This window comes from Arvicanthis niloticus, chromosome 1, assembly GCF_011762505.2.
Source record: "Arvicanthis niloticus isolate mArvNil1 chromosome 1, mArvNil1.pat.X, whole genome shotgun sequence".
Taxonomy (NCBI): Eukaryota; Metazoa; Chordata; class Mammalia; order Rodentia; family Muridae; genus Arvicanthis; species Arvicanthis niloticus.
Window position 1 is genome coordinate 71,565,545 of NC_047658.1, and position 16,492 is coordinate 71,582,036.

General features: G+C 38.5%; 1 protein-coding gene across 7 annotated transcripts in view; it reads right to left on the reverse strand.

The window, feature by feature from the left end:
* The window catches only part of Nup98 (nucleoporin 98 and 96 precursor), an 87,099-nt gene that overhangs the window by 19,917 nt on the left and 50,690 nt on the right, over positions 1-16,492 (reverse strand). For all 7 annotated transcript variants that reach the window (XM_034503525.2, XM_034503497.2, XM_034503536.2 and 4 more), the window contains 6 exons: positions 16,153-16,266; positions 15,352-15,490; positions 10,551-10,728; positions 8,489-8,653; positions 1,889-2,071; positions 1,166-1,319 (listed from right to left, as the gene is read on the reverse strand). In XM_034503525.2, the coding sequence (XP_034359416.1) occupies positions 1,166-1,319; positions 1,889-2,071; positions 8,489-8,653; positions 10,551-10,728; positions 15,352-15,490; positions 16,153-16,266 (933 nt within the window). The remainder of the gene's footprint in view (positions 1-1,165; positions 1,320-1,888; positions 2,072-8,488; positions 8,654-10,550; positions 10,729-15,351; positions 15,491-16,152; positions 16,267-16,492) is intronic.

The window sequence follows — 16,492 nt, forward strand, 5'->3', positions numbered from 1 at the left end:
CTTAAATTGTCACTGATATCAATGCTCCATAATCTCTCTCTCTCTTTTTTTTTTTTTTTGAGATTTTCAAGAAAAAAAATTATGTTTCTGCCTGCATGACTGTGCACCATGTGTATGCAGTATCTGAGGAGGCCAGAAGAGGGCACTGTATACCACGGACTGGAGTCACAGATGGGTGTTGAGAACTGAATCTAGACTCACTGGAAAGCAGTCAATACTCTTAACTGCTGAGCCATCATCTCTTCAGCCAGTACTATAAAGTATAATCTGCAATCCTAGTAGAAAAAGAAAAAGTTTTAAAATCTAATATGTGATTACCCCACAGGGATTTTCAAAGACTTAGGGAAAGGAGATACTTGACATTTTCCATCAATAAAAGCAGTAAGACAATGTAAGGACTCAATAAAAGGAACATGGTAAACTTTGTGAAATCTAAGTATTGTGGTGGCATTCTGATTAGAGTTTACTAGGTAATCCACACTAAGTGACTAAAACATGGCTCTCACTCAATGAGAACAGTGGTTTCCCAATAAAGAGGTACTTATGATACTTAAAACCCTGCCATTTCAGCACTTTTACCCTTTTCTGTTTTAAAATATGTGTGTGCACGTGCACACTCATGGAGGTCAGTGGGAAAATTAAGGAAATAATTTCTCTCCTTCTACCATGTGGGTTTTAGAGATCAAGCTCAGGTCATCAGGCTTGATGGCAAATACTTTTTATCGGCTACGCCAATTCACTGACCCGTTTTTAAAAAAAATTATTTAATGTGTATGCATGAGTTCGTGTATATGCACCATGTGTGTGCCTGGTGGCCAGGGGGCCAGAAGAGTGTGTCAGGCCCCTTGAAACTGGAGAGCAGATGATTATTGACTACCATGTGGCTTCTGAGAACTAAACTGGGGTCCTCTGCAAGAACAAGCATTCTTAGCTGTTGAGCCAAGCTCCCTGGCTTTTGCTGTGATGCTCTGGGTAACCTCAAATTCATAGCAATCTCCCTGTCTTAGATAGCAGGAAGAGTATGGTATGTATTAAAAAATATTTATGCTTATTGTTATAGTTTTTAGGGATTCTGCTAAAGAAATCCATTCAGCTTAGAAGAGGAAACATGAAAAGTAGAATCTAGCTCGAAGTGTCCTTGAAACCCCCACATTTTATACTGTACCTATAGAGCGGGATTTTGATGAGTGGGAGGCTGAAATGGGAAGTCTAGGAGAACAGACTTCCTGAACAGTCTCTCCTTTTGAAGGGAAGTGACCGAAGCGTGGATCCATGGCATCTACATCTTCTTCATCAACAAGCAATGATGCTTTCATGATCTAAAAAAAGGCAGTATCTACAGAATGAGTATTTTCCACAAATGAAAGACTGTAACAGAAAAATGAAGTTTATATGAACCAAAAAATAGTTTCTTTTAAAGCCTGTGCCCAGAGCAAATAGAACATTTTTGTGGGCAACACATTACTGCCCTGTATGTGTCACATTTAGGTAAATGATTTTAAAGTCAAACAAATGAAATGCTAAACAAAAAGGCTGAAGCTAGAAGATGAAGGAAAGAAACTATCTACCATGTTTGTTTGAAACTTCAAAAGTACTCTATAAAGCAGACAAAGTACAAGTTAAGAGAACTAGTAGTTCTTAAACGGCTTATCTAAAGTCAAGGCAGTAAAGTTACAAAAGCTGCTGAGAAATCAGGTCTTGTAAACAGACACTACTTTCTCACCATCAATATGTTTCCTTACTGAACAGGAATATTCGTATAATACCTGCCTGCTTTCTTTTCCTTTATAGTGAGGTCTTAGTCTCAGTTTTGCATGAGACATGACGACATGAAAGATTAAATATTAGTTTGGTTTTCTGTCATAGTAAGGATGGGACAGAACGTCACCTGTAAAACATGTGGATTAATTCCCAGTGAAGATGCAATATGTGTTGAAGCAGACACAGGCTCCTGATCCTCAGGCACACTTTCTTCTAACACAGAATCCGGAACTGGCTCCTGGGTGATATCTACCATGTCACTGTCCAGTTCCACAACCCTGCCTAACTGCTCCACTTCTGGGCTCTGGCTCTGCAAGCAGCAAAAACAGAGAAGCAACATTCAATAAGTCAAACTGAGTAATGGTAGATCAGATTTACTTTACTGAGAATATGATAAAGAACTATTATATTCTGCATGTCCTAAGAGATGGTAGCAGATTTGTTATGAGTCAATGCCCACACAGTGATCTTCAGAGCAAAAAATTACACCTTACTTCTTTGTTAGCAACCATAATTTCCTGGTTTACACAGTGTCACCCTGAGTTTCCCAATGACTTGTAGTTAGAAGTAATTGGGAAGAGAAAAAAGGCACCATTATTAAGGATGTTAGACAGGCACTCCCCAAATTACATTCTTGGTATACAAATAATTGCATTTTGGTAGGTGTTGGTTTAGCTTGCACATATGTACATGCACTGTGTCTGGTGCTAGAAGCGGGTAGACAGGCTTAGACTCCCCAGAGCTGGAGTTACAGATGGCTATAAGCCACCACGTAGTTGTTGGAATCTGAATCTGGGTGTCTTCAATCCCAAACTTCACCGGTTTTTGTTTTGTTTTTGTGTGATAAGAATTTCTTTGAGAATACCTGGCTGTCTTGGAACTCAGATCTGCCTGCCTCTGCCTCCCAAGTGCTGTGATTAAAGGTTATGCCACTACCATCTGGCTATAAGTAAGTTTCTAGCTAATAGTTTTGGTTCTTTAATTTAATCTTTTGAGTGACTAGAGCCAGCTGTGCTCTGCATGTTCAGTCTTATGTGAAATGTGAGAACTTAATTTCCCTAAAAGGGTAAATAAGCAGCAGTACTATGGGCAATTCCAATCTGGGAATAATCTTGTTTTAAAGAATCAAAGTTACATCTATATTTACAAAGCAATTTTTTTAAAAAAAATAATCATTACAAAGAGTTAGCGATGGACTAAGGAGATGGCTCAATAAGTATGGTGCAAGGAGATAAGTTTAGATCCAGAGCATCCATGAAAGAAGTCAGGCATTGTGGGGCACAAGCAAGGGGCTCTCTGGGCTTGCTGGCCAGCAAGACTAGCCAACTGGTGAGCTCCAGGTTCAGTGAGAAAACCCTTTCTCAATAATATAAGGTGGAGCAGGGCAGTAGTGGCGCACACCTTTAATCCCATCACTTGGGAGGCAGAGACAGGCAGATTTCTGAGTTCGAGGCCAGCCTGGTCTACAGAGTGAGTTCCAGGACAGCCAGGGCTACACAGAGAAACCCTGTCTCAAAAAAACAAAAACAAACAAAACAAAAAAAGGTGGAGAGTGAGAGGAAGATACCTGTTATCAAACCCTAGTCTCTACACATATGTACTTATACACACCAGAGCTTATGGTCACATGCTTATAAAATGGAAGTGTATTATAAACAAACTAGTTTAATACAAATTTGTTATGCTATATCCTAAACACACATAGAACCTAATAAAGTGATAACAAATGACTGAGACAATTCATAAAGCACTTTCAAGACAAAAGGTGGTATTAATTATTTCTCTCAAAAAGCTGTAATTTACATCATGTAACTCATTCATGGTACCTAAACAATGTCCAGCTGATTTTCCATGAGTGCCTTATTTTATGCTATATTTTAAATAGATGCTGTGATATAAGTATTTTTCTCTTTTTAAAGATAGGGTTTCAATGTCACTTAGAAAAGTAAGTTTTGCAGGGACTGGAGATATAGCTCAAGCTCAGTGGTTTGGATATAAGCTGGACTTACAGAGGACTCAGGTTTGATTCCCAGCACCCACATGATAGCTCCCACTGGTCTGTAACTCAAGTCCCCAAGGGATCCAATGCCTCTTCTGGCCTTTGAGGGTAATACATACACAAAGTACACAGATAAAGATGCAAGCAAAACATCTATGAATAAATATATTTAAAGAGTTTATTTATTTGGAGACAATGTCTCACTATATAGGCCTGGCTGGCCTTGAACACATATCCTGCTGTCTCAGCTTTTCCAATTCTGATGCATTAGTTATACATTTTTATGATCTCTTTGAACAAAAATAGCCATTATTAGTCAACATTTTCAATTTCTTTTTTAATTGGACATTTACTATGGCTATCCTGCATTCCTTTAACAAATAGCTTTACTGAAGAATGAACAACTAGAAAAAACTGAGCAGCTGTGGTACAAGGGTGTATTATCACTTAAGTTGAAGATACTGCCCCCAGAACTACTTTAATAAAGTTAGATAATGTTCTCAAGGCAACATTGGGCCTAGGTCCCAAGTTCAGTGGCACAGCATATTACTGACATGCTCAAGGCACAGATGGGTTTGACAGCAACCAAGAGGAAAAGGGGGGGGGGGGGGAAGAGTGTTTAAGGTGAAGCTATTAGCATATCAGACTACTTTTAGCCTTAAAATCCTGGGATGGAAACTTGGTGGTAAAGTAAGGGGCGTAGCAAAGAGAATCCTGGTATGATACTCCCATGCTGATAAGTACAGGGAACTTTTTTCCTATAAGTTCTCTAACATGTTTACTTTTTTAGACAGGGTCTCACTTTGTAGCCTTGACTGCCCTAAAACACACTATGTAGATCAGACTGGCCTCAAACTCACAGAGATCCATTCACCTGTGTGCCAGGTGCTAGCATTAAAGGCTTGAGGAATCAAGTCTTTAATGTGGTATTGGGGAATAGAACCAAAAGCCTTGTGTATGCTGAGTACATGCTAAGCTGAGCTCTCCCCTTCAGCATGTTATGACTGGTTTCGACTTCCTCAGTACTGCTCTTCCTTTTTAACACCATGTATCAAAATGTATTATCATTTCTTACATATGCTTGGTCTACGAGGCAGCCAAGACTTGAAAACAGAAATTATGGTTTACTGTTTCCTTTACCTAGTAAGAAGAGCATCCTCTAATACAGTGAACATGTGCTTTGTGCTTTATACCTAATGCAGCATCTGGCACGAAGCAGTCAAAGCAGCTGACTATAAAAGAACAAGGACTGAGGACAGGTAGGTAAGGAGGGATATGGTATGGTATGGTACCAACTTACTATCCTCACGATCATGTCACTATGCTTAACATGAGGATTAGGCTACACACAGGAATCCTTACCCACAGCCCCCCCAGGCAAAGTGGGAGGACCTCATAAAGTGACTAGGGTAGAGACCAGGGGTATAGGACAGACATTTAAGAAGAGTGCCGAAGAGCAGCATTTTCTATGTTGCCCCTTCACACAGTCATTAAAGCTGGATTACATCACCTAGTAAATGGGCAAGAAGGGAGGAAAACACAGCAAAGCTGAGAACCTGGCAACGTTCCTAGAATCCCTGTGCGTGAATTTCATTAACGTATACCTAAGAAATTTCAACAAACTCAACAACCCTAAAATATATTTTTCAAGAAATCTTAGCAGACCAGTTTTCAGAAGCCAGTCAGAATAAAACACTGTAAACTGAAGAAGAATGGGAAAAACCAGAACTCCAAGGGGGTCTGTGGGAATGAAAGGTATTTTCTGGAAAAAGCAGGATCAGTTAGTTTAGTGTCCTTTTATTTCAAGTCACAGCACATACAAATCTTAACCCCTAAACTCTGATACACTTTCTTTCCTGAAGAAAAAAACAAAACACAAAAACCAAAAAACTTTTAAAACTGAAGGTGGCTCAGCAGTTAAGAGCTCTTGCAGAGGACCCAGGTTTGGTTTCCAGTATCCACATGGTGGCTCACAACCATGCGTAACACAAGTTCCAGGGATCTGATACTTTCTTCAATCTTAAATAGACACCAGGAATGCAATGAGCACGCATGTATACATACAGACAAAATACACATATGAAAAAAAACTCTGAAAACTTTTACACTTCATTGAAAATGAGGTTTCTAAGCAAGCCGACTATTGACTTACTGTTACTGAATTCAGATTCATTTCAATTACAAGGTTGAGGTAAAAGCTGCATCTATGTCTACCTGAGTGTCAAAGGTTTCAAGTTGTTCAAGTTTCAAAACCTGCCCATACATCTCCATCAGCTATTAAGGATTAAGTATGCCAGAATTCCATGGAAGATACATGGAATTCACATGATAGCTGATCTAAGAAATCAAGCTTTTGGGGTTAGAGAGATAGCTCCGCAGTTAAGTGCACTGGCTACTCTTCCAGAGGTTCTGAGTTCAATTCCCAATAACCACGTGGTGCCTTCCCAACTATCTATGTGATGTGATGCCCTCTTCTGGGATGAAGAGGTACATACAAATAGAGCATTCATTTATGTAAAATAAATAAATCTTTAAAAAAAAAAAAAAAAAGTCAAGTTCTCCATACTATTGAAGCAATCAGCTAGATACTGGAAGCAAAACCAGGAGCTTGAAACTACTAATAAAAATCACAGGAAAAAAACTAGTCTTGATCTGCCTGCAACAAAGTATCCTGTGTCAACATTTTCTTTCACCTAGACATTACAAAAGATCATACAAAAATTTTTTGTTGCTTAGTCATATCTACTTTCTTAGGAGCCAAAGCAGTATTGTATAAATGTGACCCTTAAAGTAAATTACAACTTTTCCCAAATAGCTCAAGAAACAACCTTCTGTCTTTCCTATTTTTTTTTTTTTTTTTTGTTACAGTCTGAGGTAGTTTGTCATCTACTGTGGGGGGGAGGGTGGTCTTCCAGACTTTAGAAACACCTTACGGAAATCAACTTCTCCAAGAAGAATGCAACAAACAGTATGATTCTTCAACTTAAGAATGAAAAGAATGTACTGTCTGTTCTCCATTCATTCAGATCGTTCAGGTAGTTTCTCTGTAACAAGGAAGGCATAGGATCTTAGCAACTAATACTAGTAATTAGCCACTGGTGGTTTTTATTTCCCTCAATGTCACCAGGGAATAGGAAGGGGTGCTAAGAGCCCTGTCTAACACCAGCAAAGTCTTCATAATGCACATAAACAAAACTTCTCTCTCATTTCTGCTCACTGTCTATCAACTTCTTCAAACCACTCGGTACCCTGCTCACTGTATTCTACTTGCCCAATTTGAATCCTTAGCAGCTCTCTCTTGGCTACAACTTTTCTGAGATATCGTTTGCGCTCGATGTTTTTAAATTAGCTCTTGCCTACGATACTGTCAGCTGCTAAAAGAAGGAATTTAGATTTCTTTCCCTTAGTGTTTGGTTCTGGTGAGTAAAGCTGACTAGCAACTGCCAATATTGCATAAATTTGTTGTTTACCTAGATGGAGCTTTCCTTTTTCAGCCATATCTTTATCACTCTACATGCTTATCAGCAGGAGAAAAAAAAATATTTGATAATTTTTTTAAGAAAATACTTTGGGGAAAAAACACTGGAAAGAGCAATGTGGGATAGGTGGCATATAAAGAAAAAAGATAAAAAAATATGTTCACTTACAGATTTGAGAGAATGACTTACTATGTAGCTCAGGCTGGCCTGAAATTTTCTATGGTGATCTGGCTACCTTTGAACTCAGAGTTCTAACTGCTTCTGCCTTTCAAGTCATACATTTATGAGCAGAGTTTTGTTTTGGTTTCTTTTAGGGATATCATTCCAACTTCCACATTTATCATACCCTCCCCTTCCACCCTGTACACAAAATCATGAACAAAACACAAGATTCTCCAGAAAGTGGCTCCCCAGAAATTATTTAATAAATCATAAAAATCACACATCTGAGCAGCCAAAATAATTGTAGCATGGAAAAATCCCAAAGGTCCTGCTTTTAGTAGCTAAGAGGTAGAGGATGTTTTTACAAAGTCCCATAAACAACTCTTCTTTGAAGGAATAAATAAGTCAGTAAGTTAAAAATATCGCTTTAACTTGATTGAGTATAAAGGACATCCAAATTAAAGTAAATCACTTTACCATTCAAAGAAACAATCTAATAATTAATTTACAAACCTTCTCCCATGAGGACAAAAGGCTTATAATGGTTTAACAATACCGAGAAAGGATATTACACAAATAATTATAAACAACATAGTCCCTATTCTCTCCAAGCTAAATCATTTTCTTGCTTTTTAAAATTATATATATGTTATAATGATTATTAAAATACAGTATCACAAGTTTATCTGAAATATAGCAAATGACTTGAGAAGAAGGAACTAAACTCTTGCAGAAAGCTAATCTGATTTTTAAAAAGCGATGGAGGTAAAAAACAAGATCAGACTGCACATCATGAAATCAATAAAAGTAGGATTTACTTTGCATCAATCCTACACAAGCAAAATGCTATCTCAAGTTGATCACTGATCAAAACATTACAAGTCCAAATGAGAGAAATTGAAAGTTACAATCTGCAGAAGAATGATCCAAACAGCAAGAGAATTCTTTAAATCTTGAGTAAAAAATAGCAGCCTGCAGCACTGTGCCCTCCCTTGCACTTAGTTCCAAGGGCTGCACAGCTGAAAAGCTGAATGACTGCTCTGACTTCTTTATCACAGCTGCATTCACATTCTCTGCCCTTCTCTACCTGAGGTGGGGGTGCGGGTTTGCCATTAAGAGTCATCTGGAAAGTGGGTGCCTGGCCTGCAGGGGGCAAAGGGGCAGTCTTCAGCTTCTTTGAAGTAGTTTTGGGTGGGTGTTCCTCCTCCTCTTCATCAGAATCCTGAAGGCCATACTTAGAAAAATGGGAGACCTAAGAAGAAAGAAACCCAGCAAAGCCAATGATTAACAGTGTTCTCTTCACTTTCTGTAATATCTACCTCTGAAAAAAGACAAAATTAGATTAAAGATTAAAACAGTTAAAGCAGAGGCTGGAGAGATAGCTTAGCAGTTCAAAGTACTGGTTGCTCTTCCAGAAGACCCACATAACAGCTCACAACTGTCTATAATTCTAGTTTAGGGGTCCCAATGCTCTATTCTGCCTTCCAAGGGCACAATGCACTGAAATAAGTAAATAAATTTCAAATAATTAAAGTAAAAGAAAATGATAATTAAAATATCAGTGTGTTAGTTTCCTATGATTTTGACAGCATTCAATGTACATAATAGTTGCTCAAAATTAAGTGAATATATGCAATATAATATATATTACAATGAGCTGGGCACGGGGGCATACAACTTCAGTCCCAGCAGTAGAGAGACAGAGGCAGGTGGATCTATGTGAGACCTATGTGAGCTATGAGATGTAGCTAGGTCTACAAAGTAAGTTCCAGGAAAGACAGGTTGACACAAAGAAACCCTGTTTGGGGGAAAAAACAACACAAACAAAAAAAAACCCGCACGCATGCACACATACTCACACATATAAGACTTAAAATGTAATCACCCAGGCTGAAAAGTTGGCTCAGTGGCTAAGAGAACTTTTTGCAAAGATCCAGGTTCAATTCCTAGCACGCACATGGGAAGCTCACCACCTCTTTGGGCACTAGCCACTCATGTGGTACACAGTTGCACATGCCAAACACTCATCAACATAAAACAACAAAAATAAATAATTAAATAAATTCAGGCCTGGAGATGGCTTAGTGGTTAAGAGCACTGGTTGCTCTTGTAGAAGTCTTCCCAGCTCATAATCATCTATATTGAGATCTGATGCCCTCTCTGTTGGACGGACGTATAGAAAGACAAAGCGTTCATATGCATAAATAAATGAAACAAAAGAAAATATAAAATGCAATCATTCTTGGCCACTGACATATACTACCCAATTGTTCACTACCTACACAAGAACTTTCAACTAGTTAAATTATCCAACCAGCCTAGAAGAAAAAATTACTGGGTAAGATTATCTAGAACAAGTAGCATTTTCAAAAGTATTTAAAAGTAAAAATGACAATTAGGGTCCATGAGATGGATGGCTCAGCAGGTAAAATTCTTGCTGCCAAGTCTGGCAATCTGATTTTGATCCCCACCACCCACATGGTACAGAGAACTGACTACCCTAGGATGTCTTTTGACATCTACTTGTAAACTGTAATATTTCTGTACCTACACATTTACACACACACAAAAACTGTAAAGAAGGGGCAAAAGCTGCAAATTATCAGAGTTGGGGGGGATAGCTCAGTTGGTAAACTGTCTGCCATGTAATCCCGAGTACCAGAGTTCAGATACCCTCCCTCCTGCAACAAGAAGCTGGGTAAGGCCACCATAACTGCAAGCCTAACATTGGAGAGGCAGTAGCAAATTTTGGGTTCTTGGAGCTAGCTAGCTAGTCAGTCTTCTGAATTAGGGAGCTCCAGATTCAGTGAGAGATTGTTTTAAACAATATGACGAGCTAGGTAGTGGTGTATGCCTTTAATTAAGAAAGAAGCAGGCAGTTCTTTGAGTTCTAGGACAGCCTATTCTACAAAACAAGTGGCAGGTCAGCCAGGGTTACATACTGAGACGAGGCCTCCAGATTAATGAATAAATAAATAGCAACAGAGGAAAACACCTGATATTGACAGACTGACAGACTGACAGACTGACAGACAGACAGACAGAGACACAGACACACCCAATAAACCAATTTTGAAGAAAGAGACAAAGATTTTTGATGAGTTCATTTTGTAACTCCAAAAGCTAGGAAGTGGATTAAGTAATTATACCTTAAACACCCAAGAACCAGTTTCAGGCCGATACTCTTTGAATTGGGCCCCTTGCTTTCTTGAGACTGCTTCTAATCTCCCCTCATAGTTGATATCAGCAAGTCGATCTGGACTCTTTATTAAACACCGGGATGTTTTATCTGTTGGCCAAACTCCATCCAAAGTAACTTCAGCCTTCCTGTGAATTATAAACAGACAAAATGTAAATGCTTTATACTTAAAAAACAGAAGTGTAGCCATTATGGAAGTCAGAGTCCTTCCCTGAAAGACTAATAATAGACAACTGCAATGTGATCCAGCTATATCAACCCTGGTTAGATATTTGAAGAACCCCAAACATACAAAGGTACTTCCACATTCATGTTTATTGCTATACTATTCACAATGGCTAAGATGTGGTAATAGCCTAGATATCTATCAGATAAATGAATAAAAGAAGTGGTATATACTTTTTTCCCCCAGCAGTTAAGAAAAAAGAAATCATGGCATTTGTAGAAAATGCAGACAATTATATTAAGCAAAGTAAGGCAAACTCAAAGAGAAATGCATGTTTCCTCTCATGTGCAAATCTAGATTTAATACATGCTTACACATAGGCACACAGAGTACAGAATGAGTTTCAGGACAGCCAGAGCTACATAGTAAGACTCTGTCTTGAAAAAAAATAGAAAACAAAACAAAAAGATGTACTAGAGATCCAACTAAATAGCAAAGATAGGTCTGAAGCTGGGTGTGGAGGTTCACGCCTTGTAATTCCAGGACTTAAGAGAAAGGAGCAGAGGTCAGTCTGGGCTACAGAGTGAGTCACTATCTCAGAGAGGAAAAAGCAAACAAGTGGAGTTCGAGATGACTCAATGGTGAAGATCAGAAAACAGGCAGACAGACTTGGATTCAGTTCCCAGAAGCCAGCTGTCAGCTCAGAAACATCTATAATTTTAGTTCCAGGGTTATCTGAAACTCTCTTCCTAGGACTCTGCATGCACACGGTAAAAAGACATACACGCAGTCAAAACATTCATAAACATAAGAATAAATGTAAATAAATAAAACAATATTAATAACAATGCAAGAGAAGAGAAGAAATGATGGAGGAAGTGATTCCTTAGAACTATTCTGCAGGTGTTTAAAACCTGGAGTCTTGGAGCTAGAAATGGCTCAATGATTAAGAGTAAATTATGGGGGCTAGAAAGATGGCTTAATGGTTAAGTGCACTGGATACTATTCCTGAGGACCCGAGTTCTCTTCTCAGCACCCCATGGCAGCTAACAACAGTCTGTAATTCCAGTTCAGGGGCTCTGTCACCATCTTCTAATATGAGGACAACAGGCAGGAGCTTAGTGTACAGACATTTGTATAGTCAAAGTACCATAAAAAAAAGCACGTACTGAATGCATTTCTAGATGGATCTAGGTTTGGCTCCCAGAACCCACATTGAGCAGCTCACAAGTACCTGCAGCAACTCCAGAAACAAAGGGATGCAATGCCCTTGCCTCCTCAGGAATAAGTACTCAGTGTGAGTGTACATACACGTACAAACTCATAAGTGCATATAGCTCCATAGTTAAAAATTAATATAAAAAGGGATTAAGAACTCAAGAAGAGATTAAGAACAAAGTATCACATCTATCATAATGAATTCAAATTGGTTTTAGAGTCAGATTGCAATTTATTTCAAGTTATCAGTTATTTATAGTTGGCTTTAGTATAGGTCACATTTATGTTACTACACTTAGTAACAACTGGTGTTAACAGTCATTGGGCTGGAGGTGTAACTTACCAAAACCTGCCTAGATGAGCATTTTGAGCCCCTTAAGAAACAAAAACAAGGCGGGCAGTGGTGGCGCATGCCTTTAATCCCAGCACTTGGGAGGCAGAGGCAGGCTGATTTCTGAGTTCGAGACCAGCCTGGTCTACAGAGTGAGTTCCAGGACAGCCAGGGCTACACAGAGAAACCCTGTCTCAAAACAAAACAAAACAAAACAAAACCAAAAAAACCAAAACCAAAAATACTTATTGACTAGTTTCTAATAAATTAGTATTTTATGGGTATAGGTGTTCAGACTTTAAGTAAAAATGAATAACTGATAAAACAGTCATAATGTATCATCTATCAATATCAGAGTTCAGGTGCTATGTCCTCCTTGTTTACATGTTTTTTAACTAGAACAGGGATTAGCATGATTATTCAGGTGATTTTATGGTTACTTTTTTATTGTGGCAAAAAAGAATATGAAATTTGTGATCTTAACCAGTCCCATCAGGTATTTCAGTACTGCCAAGGCCATCCTGCAGGAGAAGCAGAATCCAGCAGTGACACTGGAGATGCCACACAAGGCCTCACTCACGCTAAGGACATGTTTAAACAACAAAAAATGTGTGCATGTGTGTGTGTGTGTGTGTAAATCTTGCATGTATGAATGCACCATGGTATTCACGTACAAGTCAGAGAACAACTTGAATGAGTTTGTCCCCTGTCCTTTCACAATGCAGGTCACAAGGCTTAGCAGCAGGTACTTTACCCACTAAACAATCTTTCAGACCCTGTCTCGTTTTTATTGAGCATTCTATCCTAGTCCTCTCGCGTTAATAAAAATTACATTAGAAATGAATATTCACATTGCTCTGTAACCTAACCTATCTTCAAAACAATCTTGTAGAACAATTCTATAAGTCTGAGCCTCTATGTCTATTTGAAAGAGTGCCTACCTGGGCTTCTTGGAAGAAATTTAGACTAGATAGAATCACTACAGAGGAGCCCTCATAACTGAATCCCCCTGGCTTTTTAAGGAGGAGAGAAAGCAGGAAGTTAGTTACACATTTATATCTGTACTTCCTGACTCTGCCTTAGGACTGGCAAAAATAACATAATTAAATGTAGTTGCTTGATCTTGGACTTAAACCCTCCAAATACAAGTCCTTTTCTCATGACCCACTCAATCTGTGTATCATGTTATTGGCAATAGAAAATTAATATATCACTAAATCTCCATTTCTCTTTGTAGCTCTTTGTCACCATAATTCTACTTTGTTTCTATTGACTTACTCAACCATGAGTAGAAAAGTACAGTAGTTTTATCTTCTTGTGATTATTTATTTCACTTAGTATGATCCATCTATGCTAAACGTTGTCAGAACTTCCTTCCTTGCTATTGATGGTGTTTGGAGACAGGTCCTTGTTATACAGCCCCAAGTGGACTACAAATCATAAAGGCCAGGCTGGCCTCGGGATCTTTCTGATTCTGAATCAACTTCATTTTTAAGACTGAATAATAATAATTCTTCATATTCGACCGCAGTTCAGAATAGACCACTCGGGACCACGCGGTTCCAAGGGGGGGAGGAGGTTTATTCAGGGGAAAGGGCAAAGGTGGGGAGAGGAAGGTGGAAGAGATAAGAGAGAAGAGAAGTAGAGGCTGGCCATGACCACGTGGAGAAAGAGGGAGGTGGGGGAGGGGACAGAGAGGCAAGAGGGTAAGAGAGTAAGAGAGGAAAAGAATAAGATAGAGAATAAGAGAATAAGACAGGAGAGGGGGAAAGCAGCCCCTTTTATAGTGGATCGCCTACCTGGCGGTTGCCAGGTAACTGTGGGGAGGAGCATACCTGGCTGTTGCCAGGTAACTGGGGAGGTGGAGTTTAGACAGAATACTAACAATATGTACATGCTACATACACTTTATCCATCCACCCACAAATGAATACTTTTAGTAGTAAAAAATTAAATGCAATCATGACCACAGATATAAAAGATTTCCTAATCCTAAAAATGTCACTCACTATTAGAGACTGTTTTAGTGTAGGGTGTTTGCATACATGTATATATGAAAATGTCACGCACTGTTGGAGACTGTTTTAGTGTAGGGTGTTTGCATGCATGTATATATGAAAATGTCACTCACTATTGGAGACTGTTTTAGTGTAGGGTGTTTGCATGCATGCATATATGAAAATGTCACTCACTATTGGAGACTGTTTTAGTGTAGGGTGTTTGCATGCATGCATATATGAATGTACTCTGTGTGCTCATGTTCACAAAGGCTAAAAGACAGAATAGAATTCCCTAGAACCAGAGCTACAAACAGTTATGAGTTGCTGGGAACACAAATGCAGGCCTCTGCCAAGAGCAGCAAGTGTGTAACTACTGTCCTGAGCCATCCCTCCAGCCTTCACCCCTACTCCCAACCCTCAAACAAGCTCTTTACTGGAGTTCTGCAAATGTGACTTCAACCAATCAAACATCTAAATTACTCAGAGGAAGATGGATATAGTAGTATAGAACTGTTATTACAGCACAGGGGAGGCTGAAGCAGGACTGCTGTGAATTGGAGCCAGGTTAGGGTCCAACGCCACACAGGGCTATAGTGTGAGACCCTGTCTAACCTCTCACCATATCCAAGCAGTACATGGCAATAAAATGCCTAAAAAACAAAATAAAGGTTAATCTTGTATTTAAATAGTTGAGTATGCCAGTGGCAGAACAAGAAGAAATACAACAAAACACCTTTCTGGAGTTGGCGTTCACTGGCAGAGTGATTCTCAACATGGATGAGGCCTTGGTTTAATCTCTAGCTCTGAAAAGCAAAATTAAGCAAAAGAAAACTTCCAGTGTTGAAAACTCCTAAGAATAGCATGGGACATGTTATCATTAGGGAACAGGTATGAGTCCTAAAGCCATAGTGCATCATTAACATTTATACTTTCAAATAAGAGTAGAAAAAAAATAATTATATTTTGTAGCAAGATTATGTTTCCAGAAAAAATTCCAAGTTTGTTCAATATTTTCCATATGTAAATAAATTCATACCTATTTAGCCCTTCACCCACAGGTGGCTTTTGGTTATCATCTACATAGACAATAACTTCTTTCCTCCGGATGTGCACAATATCGTCCAAATTTAGATTTGTCAAATTCACATCTCCTTCAAAATAGATTGAGCCATACCCTAAAATTCAGAGCAAATGGTTAAAAAAGATTCTTCATGAAGGAGCAAAAATCTCCTCTAATCTGTAGTCATTAGCAAGGAAGAACATGCAAACTGTAATATCGGTATTTTAAACCTTCCAGAAATTCATGGAGTAGCTTTCTACCTCCTAAATATGGCAAGAATGGGAACAGAGGAATGGCATTATATTGTTATCAGATATAACACCTTCAGTTTACATTTCTGGTGTCTTCAAATCTTCCCAAGAATCTGCAGTGCTGTTCTATGAATAACTTGGTTCCTTGTCTGCTACATAAATTAAAATGCTTGAGCCCATTTAAAATACAGTATCACAAAGTTTATTTAAAGAAAATTATCTGTAACAATATAAAACTGAACCAGTGTATTAAACTTAGTATATCTTCAAGTTTAATTATGAAGAATTATGAGAAAAATAATTACCAGACCCAAAGAGGTACAACTAAGCCCCCAAATTCTACATGGTTTTAGTCTTCTTTGTTTTATTACTTGTCAACGTTTCTATTATTCCAAGTCAGGAAAGAACCAAATACAGGGAAAAAAAAAAAAAAAAAAAAAAAAAAACAGACCCTAAAACCAAGTTGCCTTAATAAAATAGGCAAGGTCCAATCTCTAAGTTATATGACTCCTGAACTCACACTTACCTTTACGGCCAATGGTGAAGTCAGAAACAATGCATTCTCCCTTCTCATTGGTAATTTTAGCAAGGTCATCCATAGATGGGATAGTATAATAGCCAACTTTTGTGAGAACAATGCCTATGACCAACAGTCAAAATATATTGTGATTATACTTGGGTAGAACAGTTCTCAGTAGTATTTTATTTTCATATAACAGTTTTTGAATGAAGCAACTTGGGTTTTTTGTTTTGAATTTTGTTGAGACAGGGTCTTATGAATCAGTATTGCCTTGTAGTTAAGACAAAGCTGAGACCTTGAGCTTCTGAGCAACTTGCTTTTACATACTGAATGCAAAACTTGGGGT